The 22,552-nt window shown below is 45.4% G+C and overlaps 1 protein-coding gene across 1 annotated transcript in view; it reads right to left on the reverse strand.

Annotated features, from left to right (window-relative positions):
- Nucleotides 1–22,552, reverse strand: part of LOC115074739 (probable phospholipid-transporting ATPase IM) — a 126,248-nt gene that overhangs the window by 65,286 nt on the left and 38,410 nt on the right. The window contains exon 3 of the mRNA XM_029574501.1: nt 18,777–18,844. Within this exon, the coding sequence (XP_029430361.1) occupies nt 18,777–18,804 (28 nt within the window). The 5' untranslated portion in view covers nt 18,805–18,844. The remainder of the gene's footprint in view (nt 1–18,776; nt 18,845–22,552) is intronic.

Genomic DNA, 22,552 nt, shown 5'->3' on the forward strand with positions numbered 1-22,552 from the left:
TGGGAAACATTACACAGTGTTTAAACGTAGGGGACACCAGGTGGCCAAACTCAGGGGCCTGAGAACAGGAAAATCCCCCTATGTAGCTGTGAAGTCAAAGGCTCATGTTTTTTGATGTGATTTTATCCGAATGTCCTTATTTTTATACTGTGTGTTGTTTCTGTGTTGTTTGTTTTGGTTTCTCATGTCAATTTTAAAACTTTATTGTTCATCACACTGAATTACAAATGTAAGAATTGCAATAAAACAACATATAAATAAATAAACTAGCTCAACAGAAGCTGGTACTGATCAAGCTGGAAGCCCAAAGCAGCAGGAGGAAACGGCTTAAGCTAAAAAGAAAACCTTTGTATAATCCAAAAACTCTCTTCAGTCATGACGAATAAAGGCATTCACTCATAGCAAATGGAGGCCATAGACTCCTGGGGGATTATATTTCAAACCAAGAAAGCATTTCAGTTCCTGTTTTTGAAAACCACCACCAATGCTTGAGCAGTCATCCACCACATTTTCTGTCACCAAAAGAGCAGCTGTAGAATCAGCGCTGAAGACAGGGCGTTCTTCCCGAAACTGATGTTGATCGGGGGGACGACCGATTTATCACCTCCAGTTATCTCGACCAACTGTGATAATATCACAATTCAACTTGCCAAGCGGCAAATCCTATCGCCCATCCAGGGGTATATAAGGTGCTCATGCTACATGTCCAGTGCCTACGAGATTACAACTCTACTTGTTCTTCTCCAGAGCAAACCTGCCTTACTGTCATAATGTAACAGGTCCATAACACAACTTGGTACATTCTGATGTTGCCCCACCATGGGAAGGAGCCCTTTCGGTTAGACATCTACACGAATGCCGAAAGGCTCATGAGACGCCATGCACCTTCAGGTCCAAGAGTTAATGTTACGCAGTAAAACAGAAGCCGACCACAATCGCTCAGGGCAGCCGTCTACAGCGCCAAAATTTCAAGGACAGCAAAATCCCAGATAAGTGCTATGCCAGAAGCCAATGCCATCAAAGAAGGGAGCGCTATGCTGGAGCCACTGCTGCCGATAGGAGGGAGCACTATACTGGAGGTAAGTTGAGGAGGGGTGCATGACATACGTTTGCCTTAGCGTGCCAAATACTCTGGAACTGGCCCTGCATCCTCTGCTCTACAGCAACTCGGAAAACACAAGCAACACTGAGCTGAAAAACCTCACTGCTCCCGTTTCTAAGATTTATGGCCCTTTAATAACGGTCCATAGAAACCTATTTTTAAATCAGGAAAACTGTAGATTATTCTTAATGCCCTGTTAAAAAAAAAAAAATAGCAAAAGACATCCTGTTGGAGCAGGTGGCAGCTGGATCCAGCACAGAAATGAAATACGGCTACAGCGCATTTCCTTTCCCATTCCTCCAGGGGCCTTAGCTGTCAATTTTAAGAACTGAAACCAGAACAAAACTCCTTTAGCACGTGCCGCTCCTCAGCCCCTACAGCTAGGAATCACATTTCGCTTCTTTGTTTTCTATCCCCATCTTTCTGTGCATATGCTTAAAACAGGTTACAAAATAATTCACAGAGCTACAAATACACAGGTAGGAATGGTACCCTATCTGGTACTCTCCAAGGCCTTCTACCAAATTAAAAAAAAAACCAAACATTTATCAGAGTTCAAACACAAATACAAAAAGTGATCATGCAAAAATCTCTCTGTAAGACTCTCTCTCTCTACTGTCATATCTGGAAAAACCTAAGAAGAAAATGACTCCCTCGAGTGCGTCACCAGTGCGATGTTCATTTCCTTCAGCAATAAAGACTTTGTTGCAGCTTAGCAGACATCCCATCCCCCAACCCCGTGGGCTATGGTGGGTATTCGTTCACCGTACAGCGGGAAACCTCCGCCAGCCACGGTGAACGATCGCTGCATACACAGCATCGGAAATGGGTGCATTTTCTTCTTTACCTGTCTAAGCGACTAGTATTGATGGGGGCGGCGGGGTGAGCCAAACGTCATATACAAAGGTATTTAAAAAGTGCTTCGTTAATTAAACCCTGTGGGCTGTTTTGCATTGTTTTGATGCCAAGGGGATACCATAGCTGAAATAATAAAGCCACAATAATTTTGCTTATCGGTTGTTAGTCAAAGAGAAAGGGCCTGAAAACAAGAAATGCAAACCCAAGTAGGGATTATGAAAACCAGAGGCAGACCGTGTATGGGATGTGGGCCTTAGAAGGAAAATAAAATGTATCTTCTGTGTATTCTGCACTGTTTCAGGAGTACACAACACACAGTAAGGGAAACAATTTGTTTTGTTTCAGAGGGGGGTGTTTTTGTTGTGGTTGTTTTAGAATGGGCTACACCATTTAGTGCATGCTAAATGAAACGGAACGAAAGCACATCGCTACCAATTGGTCCGCACTAATCAAGATATAACCCAGCGGCAGGAGCTTGACCACTTGTCGGATAGTGCTCCTTAACCAAGTCCATTTTTGTTACCTTCACATCCTGGGAAGGTGGGCCTACAAATTCCCATACTTAATCCAACATCCAGGCCCCTCTCCTCCGCCTCCGGATGTTTTACTAAGAATCTAAACAGCTATCAAAGCTAAGGAGGCGACGTGCTGATCATTCAGCCGCCTACATCCTGGATGATACCCCTGCCACCACCCAACCTGCCAGCACTGACTGGGGGTTGATTGCCTGCACTGTCCAGACTTCCCTTTATCCACTTTCGTTTTCTCCTTAGGCCTTTCCCCTTGCCCTGGCTCTAGTGAGAGCGAAGGGTGGATTTTATTTTTTTTTTGCACAAGTGCAACCTCCCAGGCGTGTCCCTTCCACGGCCGCATGCTTGAATTCTGTCACGATACCATGTTATTTATTTATTGAACTTGATACACCACTTGTATGAAAAGCAAAGTACATTATGTATGCAGTTAAAATGAAACAAAGTCTATATATAATGCACACACTTCTTCTGCCAGGTTATCTCAAGTATCTATTACCCACCTCAGAAAAAGAACTCTTTTTTCAATGTTTCCTCTCTTCTGCTTCAGATCATGACACTCTGTTCCCTGAATTTCCTTTCCTGTGGAACATTTCAACTTCCCATACTTTAGTGAAGCCTTTCCAATATCTGAATGCTTCTGTCTTATCCCCTCTTTCTCCCCTTTTAAAGACAGCTGAGGTGTTACAATGCCTCGAATAGCTGCATTGTAAGGCAATCCATTTGCAAGAGGCAAAGTCTAGCAATGCAGTCAGTAAGCACGAAAAGAATTACAATCAGTAAAATTCTATAGCGGTGCAAAGCCTGCTGCCGTCACAGGCCAGTAATACGCAAGCTCTCCTCACCGCTTCTACGGAGCACAGGCATCATTTAGATTTCTCTCACTTGTTGTGTTCTTAGGCAAGTCACTTTATCTCCCATTAACTGAGGTATCCACTGAGGCTGCAAGCTTTCTTCAGGAACTCTGTGTACCTCTATGAAATTTACTGTAAAGCACCATGGTTTATGCTAATATATAAATGCCATTCTAACCCCAATGGACTTTATTGTCACAGTGACTTCCTTTTGAGAGAGAAAGGCATAGAGCATGCTCAGACGGATGCTGCTGCTTTACAGCAATGGAGAAACTGCACTGGAAGAGATTCATAGAGCCAGCAGGGGGGCGGGCCCCGGAGACAGCAGACTCATTGCTACCCACAGGATAACCGTAGACCAGAGGCCAGTGGAAATCTGAGTGGGTGACAGCAGTCGAGTACTGGAAACTTTCCTTTCAAAAGCAGTAATGATCTGCTAAGGCAATGGAGTCAGAAGAGTACTCCTAAAGAGGATTAGTACAGGAGCTGCACACCCCTATCATGGAAGTTACAAGCCTGAACTCTGTGCAAAGGGATGGTGCAACTGAGAAACTTGGTTTTATTTTCCTGTTACAAAAATCAGAAGGATAATTGTAGAAACATTTCAACGAATACCTGATTTAACTTAGTTTCTTCATCACTCATGGAAATTATTTTTCAAGCGTAAATTATACATCTATCTATGTATACAGATTTTCCTTCAGCAGAGCCAGACCTTGAACTGAACTCAGAATACGAGTTACCACCATCATAATTATTTTCTTCCTTACTAATGAACTGCGGCCTTGAAAGACAGCGTGAAATATTTATGCCCACACATACTCCAATCATAGGCACACAATATGTTGGCAGATAAAGAGGCAAGGCCCAGCCAGCCTGCCCTCCCAGTCTCCCTTTCTGCTGGAAGTACTGCAGATCCCTATTTGATCTCTGGCCTTTACCCTTCTGTCCCCGCCACCAAAGATCCTCTGTGCTTGTCCCAATGTCTTCTCGAATTCTGAGTCTACCACCTTAACTGGAAGACTGATTTATGCATACATCACCCTTTCCATGCAGGAATTATTTCCTTCGGCGCGTGCCCCCAGTGTTAATCTTTACTCGGCTGTATCATGTATTGCTGTCAGATAATCCTCTTTAGCATCAGAAAGTTTTGGCTTGAAGAAGACCAGCAATGCTGTTTTTTTTGTTTTGTTTTGTTTTTTAACATGTGATAAACGTCATCTGTTCTCCATGGTGAAAAAAAATAAGACGGAGCCGCCCACCCCAAACCCTACGTGGAAGAACCTTGTAGTTCTAAGGTTGTAAGGAAATAGAAAAAAGTAACCTACTCTTGATCTCTTTTAATCACTTAACAGGCCCTGGGCAAACAGTTGTGGATAGACCCCCTTTTATTTTTTTACAATTTGGATATGACATTTTAATTCCTCGCCTTTCCAAATCTAAGCTCAAGGCACAATCAGGTACAGTAGGTAGCTCTGCGCCCCATTTACTAAGCATTTTTCCTGTAGACACAGAATGGGAGAAAAGCCCGCCCTAAGCTTGTATCGGAGACTATGGAGGGGCAAGTGACTTGCCCAAGGTCACAAGAAGCATCAGTGCGAGAAGCAGGATTTGAACCCTGGCTTCCCTAGCTCTCGGCTCTCTGCTCTAACCACTAGGCCACTATTGCTCGCCACCCCTCCCTTGCCTCCTCGACTCCGGCACTCTCCTCCTTCACTCCCCCTCCCATTAATCGGATCCTGCTGGCTTTCTTCCTCTGCGCCAGCTGACAGGAGGGCAGCCGCAGGCCGCTGCCTCCTCCTCTTTCTGACCTGTGCAGGCCAATGAACAATAACACCGTAAAAGATGGGCAGAAAGAGACTGAAATGGCCCATGCACTCTGCTTGGCGGAAGGGTTAGAAGGAATCCAACCTGGTCTTGAACCGGAGTCTGCTCTGGCCAGGAGCCACAGGAAAGGTCATTATAACTAGCAGCGAGGTTTAGCCCAGAGCGGTTAACCCTAACATCCCCACCCCTGGAGAACTCAGCTTGGTCCTCAGGGGTTTACAAAGAATGCTAGAAAACCTGGAAGGTGTTCAGGAGACCTAAGTGTACTGTTTGGTTTCCCGGGAAGCCCCGTGAGCATTGAAGCGTCATGCCATGTCTGTAAGTAGAAGTGGGGACTCAAGCATTTTCTGTTGTCTATGAAAAGGAATGACTCTGGATAAAGGGGTGGATTGAAACCATGAGCATCACCTGCAGTGCACGATAAAGTCAGGGAACGTTGTGCTGTTTCCAGCAATGAGACACTAATGTCAGTATGATCGGACTGCAGGAGCTTCCACGCTGACACCCAGTAAGACATTTAAGGTTGCAACTGCCTCTCCATGCAGGTCGCCCCCCCTGCCTTCTGTTTAGGGTTACATCTGCTGCTCTGCGCAGGTTTACCCCATGTTTCTTGCTTAGGGTTGTAACTGATAAATGTGTCATCTGTGAATTTGGAGAACAGACTGCACAAGGACATTCTTAGTACTGTCTATATTCATTCATTGTTGGATTTCACAAAGTTTTCGTATGAAATTATATATATATATATATATATATATAAAATCAAGAAATACCGAAATTTATAAATTAGAAGAAATCCACACAAATTAAAATAGAAAATGCAGAAAAATAACCGGAATTCTTTTTTGCTCAGCTATCCACTCAAACTTTACCTCCTCCCAAGGGATCATTAAGATTATTCTTTGCTCTGCATTGTCTGCTCCCTCCCCTCCCATGCTTCCTGCTCCAGCCCCTCCCCTCCCATGCAGGGAACCCAAAGGGAGGGATGAGCTTGGCCAACAGGCAGAGCCCAAAGCACAGCAAAGAGCTACTCTGCTCCCCAATCCAGCCCCGCCATTCCAGTCATTCAGGGAGGGGGACAGCCGAGCGAAGCATTCAACTTTTTTCGGCATTTTTCTATTCTAATTTGTGGTCACTTGTTCTGCATTTGGTGAGGGTTTGTGTTCTGCATGTGTGACCAAGGTGAGGTATTCTGCTAGCCAGGAAGTTCTGTGTAGGGACCTGTAGCAGTCCAGCCTGAGATTTAGACACTGGTCAATACTGACCAACAGGGCAGTGTCCTGTGCGCTCATGCAGTGGGCCCCCTGTTATGCCAGGCTAAGGCAGCTGCCTCTTTTGCCCATAGGTAAAAGCAGCCCTGAACCTCCTCTTTACCACACCAAGGCTTTACTATTCCAGGCATCTACATTTGTACATTGAGAATTATCTTGGAAAATGTAATGAGACTGAAATAATCAATATGCCACAAAACAAGACAAAGCATCCAACAAGTTAGAAAATCAATAAAAAAAAAATGCAGGCCGCTAACATGACTGAGATAATGGAAGCACTGACCATATGAGCGTTCAGTGATGAATGAAAATGTTAAGGTTATTACTGACTGGAAGCCATTCATTGACCGTGCTAGACTGCATGCTACTGTAATCAAAAAATCATTCTCTGACCATCGTACACCACCTCGGCTCTTCTCAGTAGAGGGGCTGTGTGCTATTACAGTAGGCTGGAAATCATTCTCTGGCCATCGTACCCCACCTCGGTTCTTCTCAGTAGAGGGACTGTGTGTTATTACAGTAGGCTGGAAATCATTCTCTGACCATCGTACACCACCTCGGCTCTTCTCGGTAGAGGGGCTGTGTGCTATTACAGTAGGCTGGAAATCATTCTCTGGCCATCGTACCCCACCTCGGTTCTTCTCAGTAGAGGGGCTGTGTGCTATTACTGTAGGCTGGAAATCATTCTCTGACCATCGTACACCACCTCGGTTCTTCTCAGTAGAGGGGCTGTGTGCTATTACAGTAGGCTGGAAATCATTCTCTGACCATCGTACACCACCTCGGCTCTTCTCAGTAGAGGGGCTGTGTGCTATTACTGTAGGCTGGAAATCATTCTCTGACCATCGTACCCCACCTCGGCTCTTCTCAGTAGAGGGGCTGTGTGTTATTACAGTAGGCTGGAAATCATTCTCTGACCATCATACCCCACCTCGGCTCTTCTCAGTAGAGGGGCTGTGTGCTATTACAGTAGGCTGGAAATCATTCTCTGATCATCATACTCCACCTTGGCTCTTCTCAGTAGAGGGGCTGTGTGCTATTACTGTAGGCTGGAAATCATTCTCTGACCATCGTACACCACCTCAGCTCTTCTCAGTAGAGGGGCTGTGAGTTATTACTGTAGGCTGGAAATCGTTCTCTGACCATGGTGCACATGTGCTGTGGAAGCAGAGCTCTGGCACTGACAATGAACTTGGTCTTTTGCTTCCTCACAGGTGGATTTCAGACCCTGCATGGCACAAAGAATCCAGAGGAAGGGCTGATGGTTCTAATACACATCACTGACTCCCTGCCATCCAAACAGACAACACCATTTACCAGCTCAGTCTCAGAGGAGGGCTTCTCCTATAGCTGCCCAAATAAAGGGCAAAGTGCTGAGCAAATGGTGGAAACAAAATTGGTCTTTTACCATGTCACAGACAAACCAAATAATTTTAGTTTTATATTAATGAAAGACAAAATATGCTCTGCCCACTGAGATCAAATGGGTGTGAATCTCTGCTGCCTGCACATACAGAAATATAGGAGATACAAAAAGGGTTTGGAACCACTTTGAGAAAACACAAGACCTAACCTTGGGTGCAGAATTAACCAGTGCATCAACACAAAATTCATTAATCCAGTATGCAAGCACTTTCCCCACTCTGTTAAGAAAATGAAGCCACAGGTGGCTAAAAAGGCATGAATAAAAGATCTTAAGTACTATAAGATGACGGCTTTATTAAAATGACTATAATTCAGGGGCCACTGAGGTATTTCTCTGACATTGTTCCATTAAATGTCTTTGTTTATATCTGCTGTGCAGATATTTTGCTATCCAGATTATAAAATGGGTGTGCTATTACTGGCATCAGTAGCATGGGATCTTCTTAGTATTTGGGTACTTGCCAGGTTCTTGTGGCCTGGTTTGGCCTCTGCTGGAAACAGGATGCTGGGCTTGATAGACCCTTGGTCTGACCCAGCATGGCAATTTCTTATGTTCTTATACTCTTCTGTCCATTCAGTTCCTCCAGATCTCTACAGCAGGTATGAAAACAATTCACAAAATCACCAGGATCACAAATCGACCCTTATCCTAGCACAAAATAAAACCATTTTTCCTCTTATTTGCCTTACAATACACAATATGCACCCTTTTCTCAGGCCTGTTGGGTTTAAAACTGCAGTCTAACTTGCTTGCAGCCGAAAAGCCAGCAGCTGTTAAGCTGGTGGCCAAAGGCGCCTTGGAGGAAACACTAACAAAATAAAGAATCTGGTAGCACTTTGCTGTAGTGTACATCAGGCTTGCTCTTTTGTGCCTGACTCCTGACTCGTTCTCTCCTAGGGATCGGAGGCAGCTGGGAAAAATAAAGATAGTGGAATATTATTTCAGAAAGATTTTTCTTTCCTCCATACTGTACATTTATTTAAAAGATGTATATACCACCTATCAATTACTAAGTGGTTTACAATAAAAATGTTCATAATTAATGCAATACAAACACACATTAACAATAAAATAATAAAACATAATACAAAATAGCAGCAACATAACTGCATTGACACCCATGTCTACCAGAAGTTCACTTTCTAAAATAAACACACTTGGTTGATTCTAATATAATTTCATCTAAAGCCACCAGAAAATCACTTCCTAAAGGTTGGAGATTTCTATTAATCCTGCTTGCAACTTCCTTACTCATATACTAACAGATCTACTTTTCTAGTTACTTCATGTTTTTGCTTATAAAAGATTATAAGCCTGATTAAAATAATGTTTTTATCCATTTTCTAAATTTTACAAGAGAAATTTCTTTTTTTAAATTTCTATCAGTAATAAATTCCACAATGTAGGCCTTGGACCATAAAGCCTGATAAATTTAGAAGATGGAACCTCCAAAAGTAAATGAGATTCTAACTGTAAAGATCTCGTGGGCTGATACAGTTTTAAACTTACATTAGAAACAGGAGAAACAAACTCATTTATTCCATTAAAAACAAAAAGTAAAACCCTAAACTTGATTCACCAACTTATCGGCAACCAGTGATATTGCTATAAAATTGGAGTAATATGTTCTCTTATGGGGAGCCCAGAAATAATTCTGTCTGCTGAGTTTTGTACATATCGAAGAGCTCGTATTGTTGACGGAGGTAAACCAATGGGTCATAATCAGCGAATGCATAACTGTTTTTAAAGTCATCCTCTTTTAAATACAGACATATCCTACATATGAAACATAGCTTATAAAATGAATTATGAACAAGTTGGTTTCCATGCGGGAATAGTAGTAGCCATCAAAATCCCGAAATTTTGTATTTCTTTCACAATGGGAATCATTCTTCCATTAGAAACATCAATTGGAGCTTGTTTGTTAGGATTCCTTGCTAAAATATATGGTCCTCCAAAAGTATATACAGAACCATAAACAACAATTCTAAAACACTATTCAATGTAAAAAATAATTTTGGAAAAAAAATGGGGAAATAAATCACCAAGTATTTAAACATTTAATGTTTCTATAAATGACTGAAGCAAAGGACATCGCCAGAGTGTTTTAAGAGTAAGGTGAACATTTAGCACCATGTCAAGGGGGAAAAGATGAGCCAGCTCTTGCATGCAGGAAGATGACATTCCACTTGCTTATAGCCATCAACAGGGAAAAGCAAATGTTACTTACCTGTAACAGGTGTTCTCACAGGACAGCAGGATGTTAGTCCTCACATATGGGTGACAGCATCAGGATGGAGCCCAATCACAGAAAACTTCTGTCAAAGTTTCCAGAACTTTGACTGGCCCCTACTGGGCATGCCCAGCATGGCACCAACCCTGCAGCCAGCAGGTGTCTCTCTTCAGTCTTATTTGAAAGCTACAGGCAATGCCGAAAAATAAAATAATGAAACGTACGAAACCAACACCACGGGGGTGGCGGGCGGGGGTTTCGTGAGGACTAACATCTTACTGTCCTGTGAGAACACCTGTCCAGGTAAGCAACATTTGCTTTCTCACAGGACAAGCAGGATGGTAATCCTCACATATGGGTGAGTACCGAACTGAGGATGTCCGGATATGCACCAAATGCACCCAACGGCGTGCAACAGGCACAACAACTGGGTGGAATTTGGTAGAGGGCATCCTGAACCCCACCAGGCAAGCGGAAGGGTATTACTACGTCACGTTGGAAATAGGTTACGCAGGACAGACTGGCCGAAGATGGAATCTTGTCTTCCGGCTTTATCCAAGCAATAACGGGCTGCGAAAGTATGGAGAGAACTCCAGGTGGCAGCCCTGCAAATGTCAGGAAGCGGCACCGATCGTAGGTGTGCTACTGAAGTCGCCATGGCCCTCACAGAGTGTGCTTTGACACGGTCTTGAAATGGAATGCCTGCTTGCTGATAGCAAAAAGAAATGCAGTCCGCCAACCAGGAGGAGAGAGTCTGCTTACCCACAGGTTGCCCTAATTTGTTGGGGTGGAAAGAGACGAATAACTGAGTGCTCTTCCTGTGGGCAATTGCACGGTCTAGATAAAAAGCTAGAGCCCTTTTGCAGTCAAGGGTATGCAGAGCCTGTTCCCCTGGATTGGAATGGGGCCTAGGAAAGAAGGTAGGTAGTATGATGGACTGATTAATGTGAAACTCCGAAACTACCTTAGGTAAAAACTTAGGGTGAGTGCGGAGAGTACCGCCCGGTCCTGCAGGAGTTTAGTGTAAGGCGGATAGGTAATTAGGGTCTGTAACTCACTAACCCTGCGAGCTGAAGTGATAGCCAAAAGGAAAATCACTTTCCATGTGAGATATTTTAGGTCACAGGAGTGAAGAGGTTCGAATGGTGGTTTCATGAGCCAACCAAGAACCAGATTGAGGTCCCAAGAAGGGGCCGGAGGACGTAAAGGTGGCTTGATGTGGAGCAAGCCCTTCAAAAAGCGTGTTACAAGGGGTTGTACTGATATAGGGACATCGGCGGCTACCCCACTGACATGCATTCTGATAGAAGAGGTCTTTAGACCTGACTCTGACAGATGCCAGAGATAGTCCAAAAACTGTGGGATTGGATAGGAAAAGGGATCAAGGGACTGAAAAATGCACCATGATGTGAACCTTTTCCATTTATAGGAGTAAGATTTTTTCGTGGAAGGCTTCCGTGAAGCAATCAAGACACGGGAAACTGGGTCTGAAAGGTTAAGAGGTTTAAGGATTAACCTTTCAACATCCATGCCGTCAGGGATAAGGCCTGAAGATTGGGATGGCGTAGGCTCCCGTTGTTTTGAGTGATCAGAAGCGGGTCCTTTCCCAAGGGAATGTGTCTGCGGTTGGAGAGATCCTGTAATATTGGAAACCACACTTGGCGTGGCCAGTGAGGTACTATCAGGATCATGGTTCCCCTGTCCTGACGTAGCTTCACGAGAGTCTTCAAGAGAAGAGGAAGTGGAGGGAATGTATAAAGCAGACCGGTTGCCCATGAGAGGGAGAATGCATCTCTGGGCTGAGAGCCTTTGCTGCGAATGAGGGAGCAGGAATTGTCCACTTTGTGGTTCTAAGGGGAAGGAAAGGGATCTGTCTGAGGATGACCCCACTGTCGGAAAATGGAGTTCGCTACCGAAGGGTTGAGAGACCACTCGTGCGATTGAAAGACGCGACTCAGTTTGTCTGCTAGAACATTGTCCACTCCTGGTAAGTAGGTGGCCCTGAGATACATCGAGTGGGAGAGAGCTTCCGCCCAAATCTGCGCAGCTTCCTGACACAGAAGGAAGGAGCCTGTGTCTCCCTGCTTGTTGATGTACCACATGGCCACCTGGTTGTCCGTCTGAATCAGGATGACTTGGTTTGATAGGCGATCCTGAAAAGCCCTGAGAGCATATCGCATTGCTCGAAGCTCCAGGAAATTTATTTGGTGTTTGGCTTCCTCTGGAGACCAAAAACCCTGTGTCTGCAGATCGGCCACGTGGGCTCCCCACCTGAGGTTGGAAGCGTCAGTGGTAAGAATGACTTGCGGATCTGGGACTTGAAAGGGCAATCCCTGGAGAAGATTGGTCTGATTTTTCCACCAAGTGAGAGACAGATGGAGTGAGTCGGTAATGTGGACAATGGTCGACAGAGGTTGAACAGCTTGAACCCATTGTGACCTCAGAGTCCATTGCATGAGTCTCATGGCCAAACGGGCCATTGGTGTGACATGGACTAAGGATGCCATGTGTCCGAGAAGGACGAGGAATTGGCGAGCTGTTGCAGTAGTCTGAGACTGCAACTGGTGAGCGAGAGACACAAGAGTTAGCGCTCGTTGTTGAGGTAGAAAAGCTTTTGCCTGCAAAGTGTCCAATGAACAACAAGGTTTGAGATGGGACTAAATAAAATTTTTCGTAATTGATGAGAAATCCTAGTGAAATTAGAGTATGTAGAGTCAAATCAAGGGACGACCGAGCAGTTTGCTGGGTTGGAGCCCTGATTAAGCAGTCGTCCAGATAGGGGTAGACGTGAATACCTTCTTTCCTGAGGAAAGCTGTGACAACTACGAGACATTTGGTAAAGACTCGTGGTGCAGATGCTAGGCCGAACGGAAGCACTCGATATTGATAGTGCTTGGGGCCTACTAAAAACCTTAGGTACTTGCGATGAGTTGGAGTTATCGCAATATGTGTGTGTATGCGTCCTGGAGGTCCAGAGAGCAGCCAGTCTCTTCTTTGTAGAAGAGGTAGAAGCGATCCCAAGGTTACCATCTTGAACTTTTCCCGCTGGAGGTACTTGTTGAGAGCACGTAGGTCGAAAATTGGACAAACACCCCCCGATTTTTTGGGGATCAGAAAGTACTGGGAATAGAACCCTAGGCCTTGTTGGGAGTGCGGAACGGGTTCTATTGCTCTTGACTGGAGAAGGAGGGAGACCTCTTGATCCAGAAGAATGGAGTGATTGGATGTTCTCCACGTCTGCAGAGGTGGGGAGTCCGGTGATAGGACGAGAAAGTTCAGATGGTAACCCTGAGCAATGATTGCCAATACCCATTGGTCGGTTGTGATTGACTGCCACATGTTGTAAAAGTGGCACAATTGGCCTCCCACTGGTATGTTTGAGTGAGGAATCTGGCTGCTGCTCTCCAAGCGGAAGTCAAAAACCTGAAGCAGGCCCTGGCTGGGGAGCTGCTTGTGGTTTTTGTTTTCGGGCTTGGCGAGGCTGAGGTTTTTGATAAGGTATCGTAGTACGGGATCTTGCTGGTGGCGGATAGGCCTTCCTTGGATGGTAGAACGACTTCTTAGAGTCCTTCCTGAAGGGCTGTCTTGAGGAGAAGTCGGAAGGCATCGAAGAGAGCTGTTTGAGAGACTCATGATGGTCCTTTAATTCAGCCACTATTCGTTGGATCTGTTCACCGAACAGATTGTCTTCGACCCATGGTAGGTTGGATAAACCGTTCTGTACTTCTGGGCGAAGGTCAGAAGATTTTGAGCCAGGCCCACCGTCTTACCGAAATAGCCACTGCAGACACTCTGGTAGAGGTGTCAAATATGTCATAAGATGTTCGAATCTCAAGTTTGCCTGCTTCAAACCCCTTGTTTACAAGGGTTTGGAGCTGGTCTTGGAATTGTTCAGGTAGGGACTCAGAGAAAGTCCTGTATCTGCTTAAAGATGACCCTATTATATTGGGTCATATAAAACTGATAGGCAGCAATTCAGGAGATGAGCATGGCTACTTGGAACACTTGTCGACCAATGTTGTCCAGGAACTTTTGTTCCATAGCAGGCGGGGTAGATGAATGAGGCTTTGACCTTTTTGCTCTTTTTTGAGCAGACTCTACCACAACTGAGTGGTGGTCGAGCTGGGATTTTTGAAAGCCTGGGGCTGACTGAACTAAATAAGAAGTGACAGCCTTTCTGTACACTGGAGCAATTGATCCAGGATTTTCCCAATTCTTTTTGAGGAGATCGAGAAGGACTTGATGAATGGGAATAGAGGTGATCACCTTGGGGGCATCCAGGAATTGGAGTAACTCCATCATCTGGTGCTCGTCATCCTGTTCCGTCTGAAGTTGAAAAGGAACCAACTCAGACATTTCCTTCACAAAATTAATGAATGAGAGGTCCTCTGGAGGAGAACGCTTTCTACTTTCAGTGGGAGAAGGTGGTGAAGGTAAATCATCGGTGTCTGTTGAGGTATCATCACCCCAAGTGTCCTAAGGATCAGCAGACTGTCCTGTAGGACAAGAAGGGGGTTGGATACCTGAGGGTCCCGGTGTAGGCTCCGAAAATATCGAAGGACTCGCCGGAGGCACCGATGGCATGGAAGGCATCGGTACAGGCATCGAGGGCATCGATGGATGACCCGATGGCGGCGATGGACGTATCGGCGCCAATGGATGAATCGGTGGCGAGGGACGTATTGGCATCGATGGCTGAGGCAAAACTCCGGATGGAGGGATGCGGAACGGCATTTCTCCTCCTGATGAAGCTGTCAACGGGGAGGGCATCGGAGACCCGGGATCCATCAGTGGAAGTGTGGCCATCAGCGCTTCCATTCTGGATAACAGTGGTGCCAGCGCTGCCGGAATCGGGTCGATGACAGGTTCCAAAATTGGTGCCGGTGTCGTGCCGGAGGAACCTGAAGACATTGCATCGCCTTGTCGATGGCCTCCTGAACCAGCCAGTCCAGTTCTTCTAGGAGACCTGGAGCAAGCAGCCCCGGCTCCGGAACAGAAGAGGGAGGCAGAGGCATAGCCAGAGGGACCACCTTTACAGGCGGAATCGCAGCTCCCAAACCCCGATCGGGTGAGGGTGACCTCGATGACCCGGTCGCAGGAATGGTCGGTGCCTTTCCTGGACGGGGCTTCTTCGATGGTGGCTTGGACGGTGGTGAAGTCGATGATTTCGCTCCCTCAATGGTCAGAGTCTTGCGATGTCGATGGCGATGTTTCTCCCTGCGATCCCCTCGATCCTGAGGGGGAGTAGATGGTGTCGATGGCCGTGAAGTCGTTGATGGCGGTCGGTCACCGGTCGGTGGTCGATACTGACGCGAAGTCGATGGTGCCGGTTCAGACGACGTCGATGCAATGGACGGAGTCGGGGTCTGAGCACGGAAGAGGAGTTCCATCTTCTCCATTCTGGCCTTGCGACCTTTTGGTGTCATGAGGGCACATTTGGTGCAAGTCAGGACATCATGCTTACAGCCTAAACACATTACACAGACTCCATGGGGGTCTGTGATAGACATGGTGCAAGTACAGTCCGGGCACCGACGGAACCCCGACGCCATGGCCATTGAAAAAAAATGAGCCGCGGTACGGTCAAAGGCCAGTAGGCCGCAAGGGCCAAACTCGACTGTAATCGACGGAAAATGGGTAAAAACTTACCGGAGTACCGCGGCCAGAGAAAAGTTAGAGGAGGGGACCCCTGTGGGGCAATTCAACTTTTAATAATTCCGTGAGGAAAATTCCTGTCAGGAATCTCTTCAGAGCTCCTTTACCGCGAGGCTACTGCTGCGCGGAAAAAAGAAGACTGAAGGGGGACCCCTGCTGGCTGCAGGGTTAGTGCCATGCTAGGCATGCCCAGTAGGGGCCAGTCAAAGTTCTGGAAACTTTGACAGAAGTTTTCTATGATTGGGCTCCATTCTGATGATGTCACCCATATGTGAGGACTACCATCCTGCTTGTCATGTGAGAATTAGAATTACATCTCCCTGCATGCAATAGGGTAAAACCAGGGCTGGATGTCTATGCTCCCTTGACATGGGGTTATATACTTAGCCATAGAGCACCACGCCCGAAGGAACAGGTTAAACCAGTCCAGGTTTCATCTCATGGCATTTCTAGGGCTGTTGTCCTGCTCTTCTAAGAAAAACCATAGGGGAAAACCAGGACTAGCTCGGCCTGTCCCCAATGACAGGGAGCAACATGGTAACCGCAGACCAGTGGTTCTTCTGTCCTTGGGGCTTCCCTTGGGTCAGTGTGGTTTTCAGGATATCCCTAACACACACGCAGGCAAATATTTAATTAATTTAATTCAATAATTTATATTGCGCTTTTTCCAACTTAAGACAGCAGCAAAACATTAAAATAAAACATTAAATAAAACAAAAAATCAAAACATAACACAAAAATAACAAAATCCTACTCAAGATTCAATAATTAATCACAGTTATAACAACTCCAATCTAACATTTAAACCTTTTAAAATAAGTACCATACATTATCATTCATGGGTCCAGTTAACTATTTGCTATCAGTTGGTCATGCGCCCAAGTTTTTAATGCGTGCTGGAACTGAATGTAATTCCCATTGATTTTTTTAATTCGCTGGGGATTGCTTTCCAAACATGGGGGCAGGGGTCTACACTCAAGAAAGCCCTTACCCTTAATCTTGTCAAATGAAGCATTTTAATTGAGGGAGTAGAAAGGTCTACATATTGGTTCGAACATAATGATCTTATCGGGCAATAGCAAATGATTCTATCTTGAATACACGCAGGCCTAAACTGTATAATGCATGAAAAATAAGGCATAAAAGCTTGAATTTTACGCACAAAAATACGAGGAAACCAATGTGGAGAGACCAAACAGTGGTGCGACTATTTCATATACAACTACCTGTGGCCACTGTGTTCTGAGCCACCTGGCACTTAGCCAGAGACCTCTTAGGTAGGCCAACAAAGTCTGAGCTGCAGTAATCTAGATTACTCATCACCACAGCCTGCATAACCAGAAGTAGATCACCTGATCTCAAGCAGCGTAAAAGCTGTCCGACTAACCTGAGACCCCCTCAGCGCTCTGCGGGATATTATTGCCACATGTGATTCTAAAAGCAAAGGTGAATCTGACAGCACACCCAAACTCAACTTCAGGATGCAGCACAAAAGGAGAGCTTCTCATGCATATTCATGAAGGATATCATGGCTGGAGGAGAGCCTCGAGGGCAGGTTTGAGAACCACTGCCTTAGACCAGTGGCTGTCAACCCAGTCTTTGGGACGCATCCAGCCAGTCGGATATTCAGGATATCCACAGTAAATATGGGCAAGAGAGATTTGCATGCACTGTGTGCAGCTCTCTCTCTCTGATGCATATTCATTGTGACCATCTGGAAAACCCGGCAGGTGGGGTGCATCTCGGGGACGGGCCTGAGAACTCCTGCCTCAGACAGCTGCCACAGCCGGGGGCTAGTGATCCACTAACAAGCAGCTTTAAAGAGGCGACATCTGAGACGTGGGGAGAATTTGAACATTAACTAACTATGCCCAGGTTCAAGGCAGATGGGGACATTCTGGATTTTCAACAACAGATATCCCTAGACAGATCTAGAGAAAATCTAAAGCAAATCTGAAATGGATCTGCTCATCTGACAAAATATACTCAGGGTTTTCAAAGATTAAAGCAGATATTTCAACTCACTTCAGATTTGTCCTAAAAAAAAAACAGGTTCAGCAAACCTTTGAATTTTTCCGGGTTTATCAAATTCTTGAATACATTTGTTTTAGAGAAGTCCCCACACTCCAAGCAGAAAGGGTGAGAAGGAACACGATTCAGGATCCTGCTCCGAAAGCCCACCCAGTTATTAGTTGTATGTAAACCGATACAATGTGCAAACGGCTATCGGTATAGAAGAGACGCTAAATAAAAATAAAATAAATAAATAAAATAAACGTAGTTAGTGACGGCAGATAAAGGCCCAAATGTTCCCTCCAGTCTGCCCAGCAAGCCGTTAGGGGTTGTACCTGTCGCTCCGTGCAGGTTACCCCATGTCTCCTGTAAGAACTTCACTACCTTTCCTCCAGTTTTAAGGGGGGTTGTTTTTATGTGACTTCTTTCAATGGGAAATGCCCTTAGAATGGGAATAAACTAAGATCATGATCATTACCCACCTCCAGAGTCCCAGATGTTGACTGTTCAATATAAAACAAAGGGAAAGAAAAACCCTCCTACCTGCAGGTCCCACGCGTGCTCTCATCTTTAAAAATAAACATCTGCTGAAAAGGCCACGGGTGCGTGGAAACCAGCAGGCGATGCTCAGGGCTTTTTTTTTTTTTTTTGGTGATGGTGTGTCTGGCCGGCTGAAGCCGTGCTGGAAGCAACGGGACCTGCCAGTGCGAGGTGTGGGCAGAGCAGCTAACGTCAGGTCAGATTTCCATGTCGGCGAGAAGGATGGAAGAACAAAACGAGGCGGCCTCAGCAGAACACGAAGCTTGACAAGCCAGCACACAGGCTCCACCACCTCCCTCTCTCTCGAGCTGCCGGCACGAGGAGCCAGGCCATCCCGAGCCTTCTAGCAACCAGGGGGCCTTCTGCAACCCGTCTGCGTGGCAGGCGCAAAGTGGGCTGCTTTGCCATCTCTGCCGTCTGAAATGAATTTTACAATTGTTACGGGAGCGCAAGCAGGCTTTACTTACCCAGCAGCTTCTGCTTCCCAAACAGCATTATAGCATCAGGTTACTGTTCACAAGGCCCAGGGGATGGCCTGTATGAATAAGAAAAAAAAAAATAAAGCTTTTACAGTCATTTTGCTTATACCTGTCTTTGTGTGTTCAGTAAAAGGCATTCATGCAGCTATTATAAAACGAGAATGGAAAAGGAAAAAAAACAAAACAAACAGTGCACATCCACTAAACCTGTTCATACTATTATTTACTATTTACCTAACATATCAGAGCTCTGTAAGAGAATACACATGGCTATGATGTCCCCATCCCAAAGAGCTTACCATAAACATTAGGAGATCAAAGGGTTCATGTATTAAAATGTTTACTCCCATTTTTGTGTCTATGGGAATAATCCTTACAGCACAGGACCCCATGGGACCTATTTACTAAAGTGCATTATTGCACATTGACACACTTTAGTGAGTAGGCCCCATTCACTGTAATGTAAGCTGCATTTAAATCATCCATTAATGCGTGTTATTATGGCCACCTTTTAACTCTAAGTTATTTGCTGTAGGTAACACAAGGAGCAGCGGACAGTGAAGTAAAACCCAGGCTTCCAGTCCTATGCTGTAACCCCAATCTCTCCAGCACACCAAATAATTTACCTGCAGACAGGTAGCTGGGTGCTAGAGGAATATCTCCAAGACCCTCACTGCAGGTATTTTGTTTCACAGAACTTTTAAAGCGTCACATAATTAAGCAGAGGTGATAATTAAATGCGGAGGTGAAAATAAAGACGGTGTCTGAATATGGCTCTCTGAGGCTCGGCTTGCTGTTAAAGTGGCTTATAAAACAGAGAGCCAGGCTGGGCCAGGCCACGGGTTCTGCTCATAAACAAGGAAAGAGAAAAGAGCGGGAGTCTGGCCGTGAAGGCGGACCATGCATGTGAAATGTGCCCCTGATTCTGGTCTTAATTGTCAGACTTCACTGTGTACGTTGACCCTATCTGCTGTTATTGGTTTCTTGGTAAAACTTTGTTAAACTGTAAGCTGTCCCTCATCGCAGCAGATTCTGACCAGAGCACGTACAAAGGGGTTTTTGTCACTTCTGCACAGGCACCAGCTCAGACTCTGGGTCTCAACTTCGGTCTGACGGCAGTTTCTGGGGTTTTACACCTTCCTCGGCAGCCGGTTTCCTTTCCTCTGTCTGAACACAGTACAAAGCCCATACCACCACGCCCGCAGAGCAGGAGAGAGACTGCAAAATAAAAAAAGCCAAAAACTCGCTCAGGTGTCTGTCACACACGCAGCGAGCTCAGGGATGAAATGTAAAACACCAAGAGCACAGGGTGACATATGTGAAACAGTAGACGTGGTGGTCATGTAACAGGCAGGAAACCTGACAGCTTGCAGAGGACAATGGTCCAGGGAAGCATAAACAAATAGGAGCCAATTAGAAATACTGCACGCTTATGAAGGACTAGCCAGGACCATCACTGGGATGGAGAGAACTAAACTTTGTGGCTTCCAGTACTCAGAAAGGACCAGCTAGAAGCAGCCCCACGTAAGATCTGGTAGACACTCTATATTCCTGGATCACTGTGGGTGTGGGGAGGGAGTCCCAGTGGCTCAAGGCAAGTAGAAAACAGGAGTTTGCATCTCAGGTCAGGCTTCTGCTTCCTGGGTGGTGCCAAGGCTGGGGCGGTGGGATAAGAATTCGCACCATCGCAATACAGCGACACCTAGTGGTCAGACGGGGTCCGAGGGCTGTCCCGGCGATGGCTGGGTTAAAAAAATAGGAGGAAGCCCTCCTGGTAAGTGGCAAATGAAGGCTCACGGTGCTGTGGTTCAACAGAAGCTAGTTCTGAGGAGGAGGAAGTAGCAGCAGCAAGGCTGCATCCAAAAAAAAAAAAAAAACTGCTAAGAGAACCTGTCATTAGGCATAAACCCTCTCGTTTCAGACCACACAAATCCAGGATTTGCCCTCTACCAGAGAAACACTCCAGAATATATATATATATATATCTAAAAATATATATAGCTCTAAAAAAAAAAAAATATATATATATATATATATATAGCTCTAAAAATGGATGAGCTCATGTCACAGGTAGGCGGATAACCATCAGGAGGCACAGCTATGTTATTTGCACAACCTCATATCCACGGTCTCTCAGTAAGAGTCTCAGCTCGGCTGGGAAGATTTATCTCAGAGAGAATATGAAGAGTATAACATACCAAGACCCAGTAATTCATGCTTCAGACAAGCGCCAACTCCTGAGACCAAACACTCAACCACATCTCAAAAACTGCAGATTCGCTGGCTGTAAACGTAAGATCCAAGGTTTCACTTAGAGAATATAAGTCTGCAGCTTTCAGATGAGTTGTGGGTTAGCTCAGAGCTGCTCAATGTACGTTTTGCTCTATTTGTTTATATGCAGAAAATGTTTATTTACCATATTTTCTTCCTTGGAGCTCAGTAGGCACTGAAGCAGAGGAGAGGGCTCCAAGAACAGCAGAAACCTTGAAGCCCGCAGGCGTTTCCCTAACGCCACTTTGCAGTTTTGTCACAACGGACGCGTTCTGGGGCAGAAGCAAACGCCAATGGTTGTTTCCGGATTGCTTCTTAAAATGGCAACATTAGGGGTCAATTGCCAAAAGCAAATCAAAACCAGCCCCGTTGCTGGGCACCCTGCGTAAGTCCGAGGCAGAGACTTGGAAACCCTGCTGGGTTTGCTGGATGCAGGAATTGGGTTTTCTTTTCATAGAATAATGCTCCGCGTTGTCAAATAAGTTGTCAAACTATTTTTGTGAGCTGCATCAGCTAAAATGGATAAACATGAGAACATTTTCTCATCCAGCCTTACAAAGATTCCAGGAATAAACTATGATCTTTCTCTTCTGTGTCATATGCAAAGTAATTACTTTTCTATCCTCAGGAAAATGGGGGAAAATTAAAGATACTGATACAAATCTGACAGCCCCAAGCTGTTGCTTTCTTTTTTACATTTTCTCTGGCAAGATCTACATTTCTGCTACAGGAAATTCTTGTGCAGAATCTACGTGGAGTCAAACGACGACCAGCAAAATGAAAATAGCAGAAGAGTCACCTTCTCTTGCAAAGCTTTAACAAGATTCAAACGATCAGCACTTGCAATGTTTGTTACAAGAAAGACATTTCACAAAAGTGAAAAAAAATCTAATGTAATAAAGAATGGGCTACGGTGACTTCCTCATCTGGCCCCTCTAGCATGCAAGAGACTCCATGGGATGAATCTGCAGGACTAGGGACCACAGACAAGAAGAATCCTTAAACCGCAGAAGGATATGGAACAGACCTCAAGAGATTATCTGCTCCAGGCAGGCTCCGCTGGTAACTCGTCCTAGTGCTCGACTGCCCCCATGGTCACCCAGTGCTTCCTGCTATTGAACTGAAACCTTCGCTGCTGCAATTTAAGCCTGCAATGTCTTGTTCTTGAGTGTGAAGGCATTAAAGATGCAAGGGCCAAAGGGCGAGGAAGAAAGCCAATACCTTACACAGAAATTCTCCAGCATCTGGAAAGGTGACCCTGGCTAAAGAAACAGACAGACTGTTACTCATCCATTCTAATTCTCAGGAGCAGTTTTTAGTGATCCAGCTTCCTTTTTTACAAGCTCTCATCCTCACCTCGGGGCAACAACCGTGATCACAGTTTGACCTCCCCTTCAGGTTTTTGTTTCAAGCGGTTTTGTCAGACCTGTTTCTTGACAATTACTTCAGAGATCTAAACCTCCTTGTATTTCAACTCTCCAGGGCCCTGCTTA

This window comes from Rhinatrema bivittatum, chromosome 13 (assembly GCF_901001135.1).
Source record: "Rhinatrema bivittatum chromosome 13, aRhiBiv1.1, whole genome shotgun sequence".
Lineage (NCBI taxonomy): Eukaryota > Metazoa > Chordata > Amphibia > Gymnophiona > Rhinatrematidae > Rhinatrema > Rhinatrema bivittatum.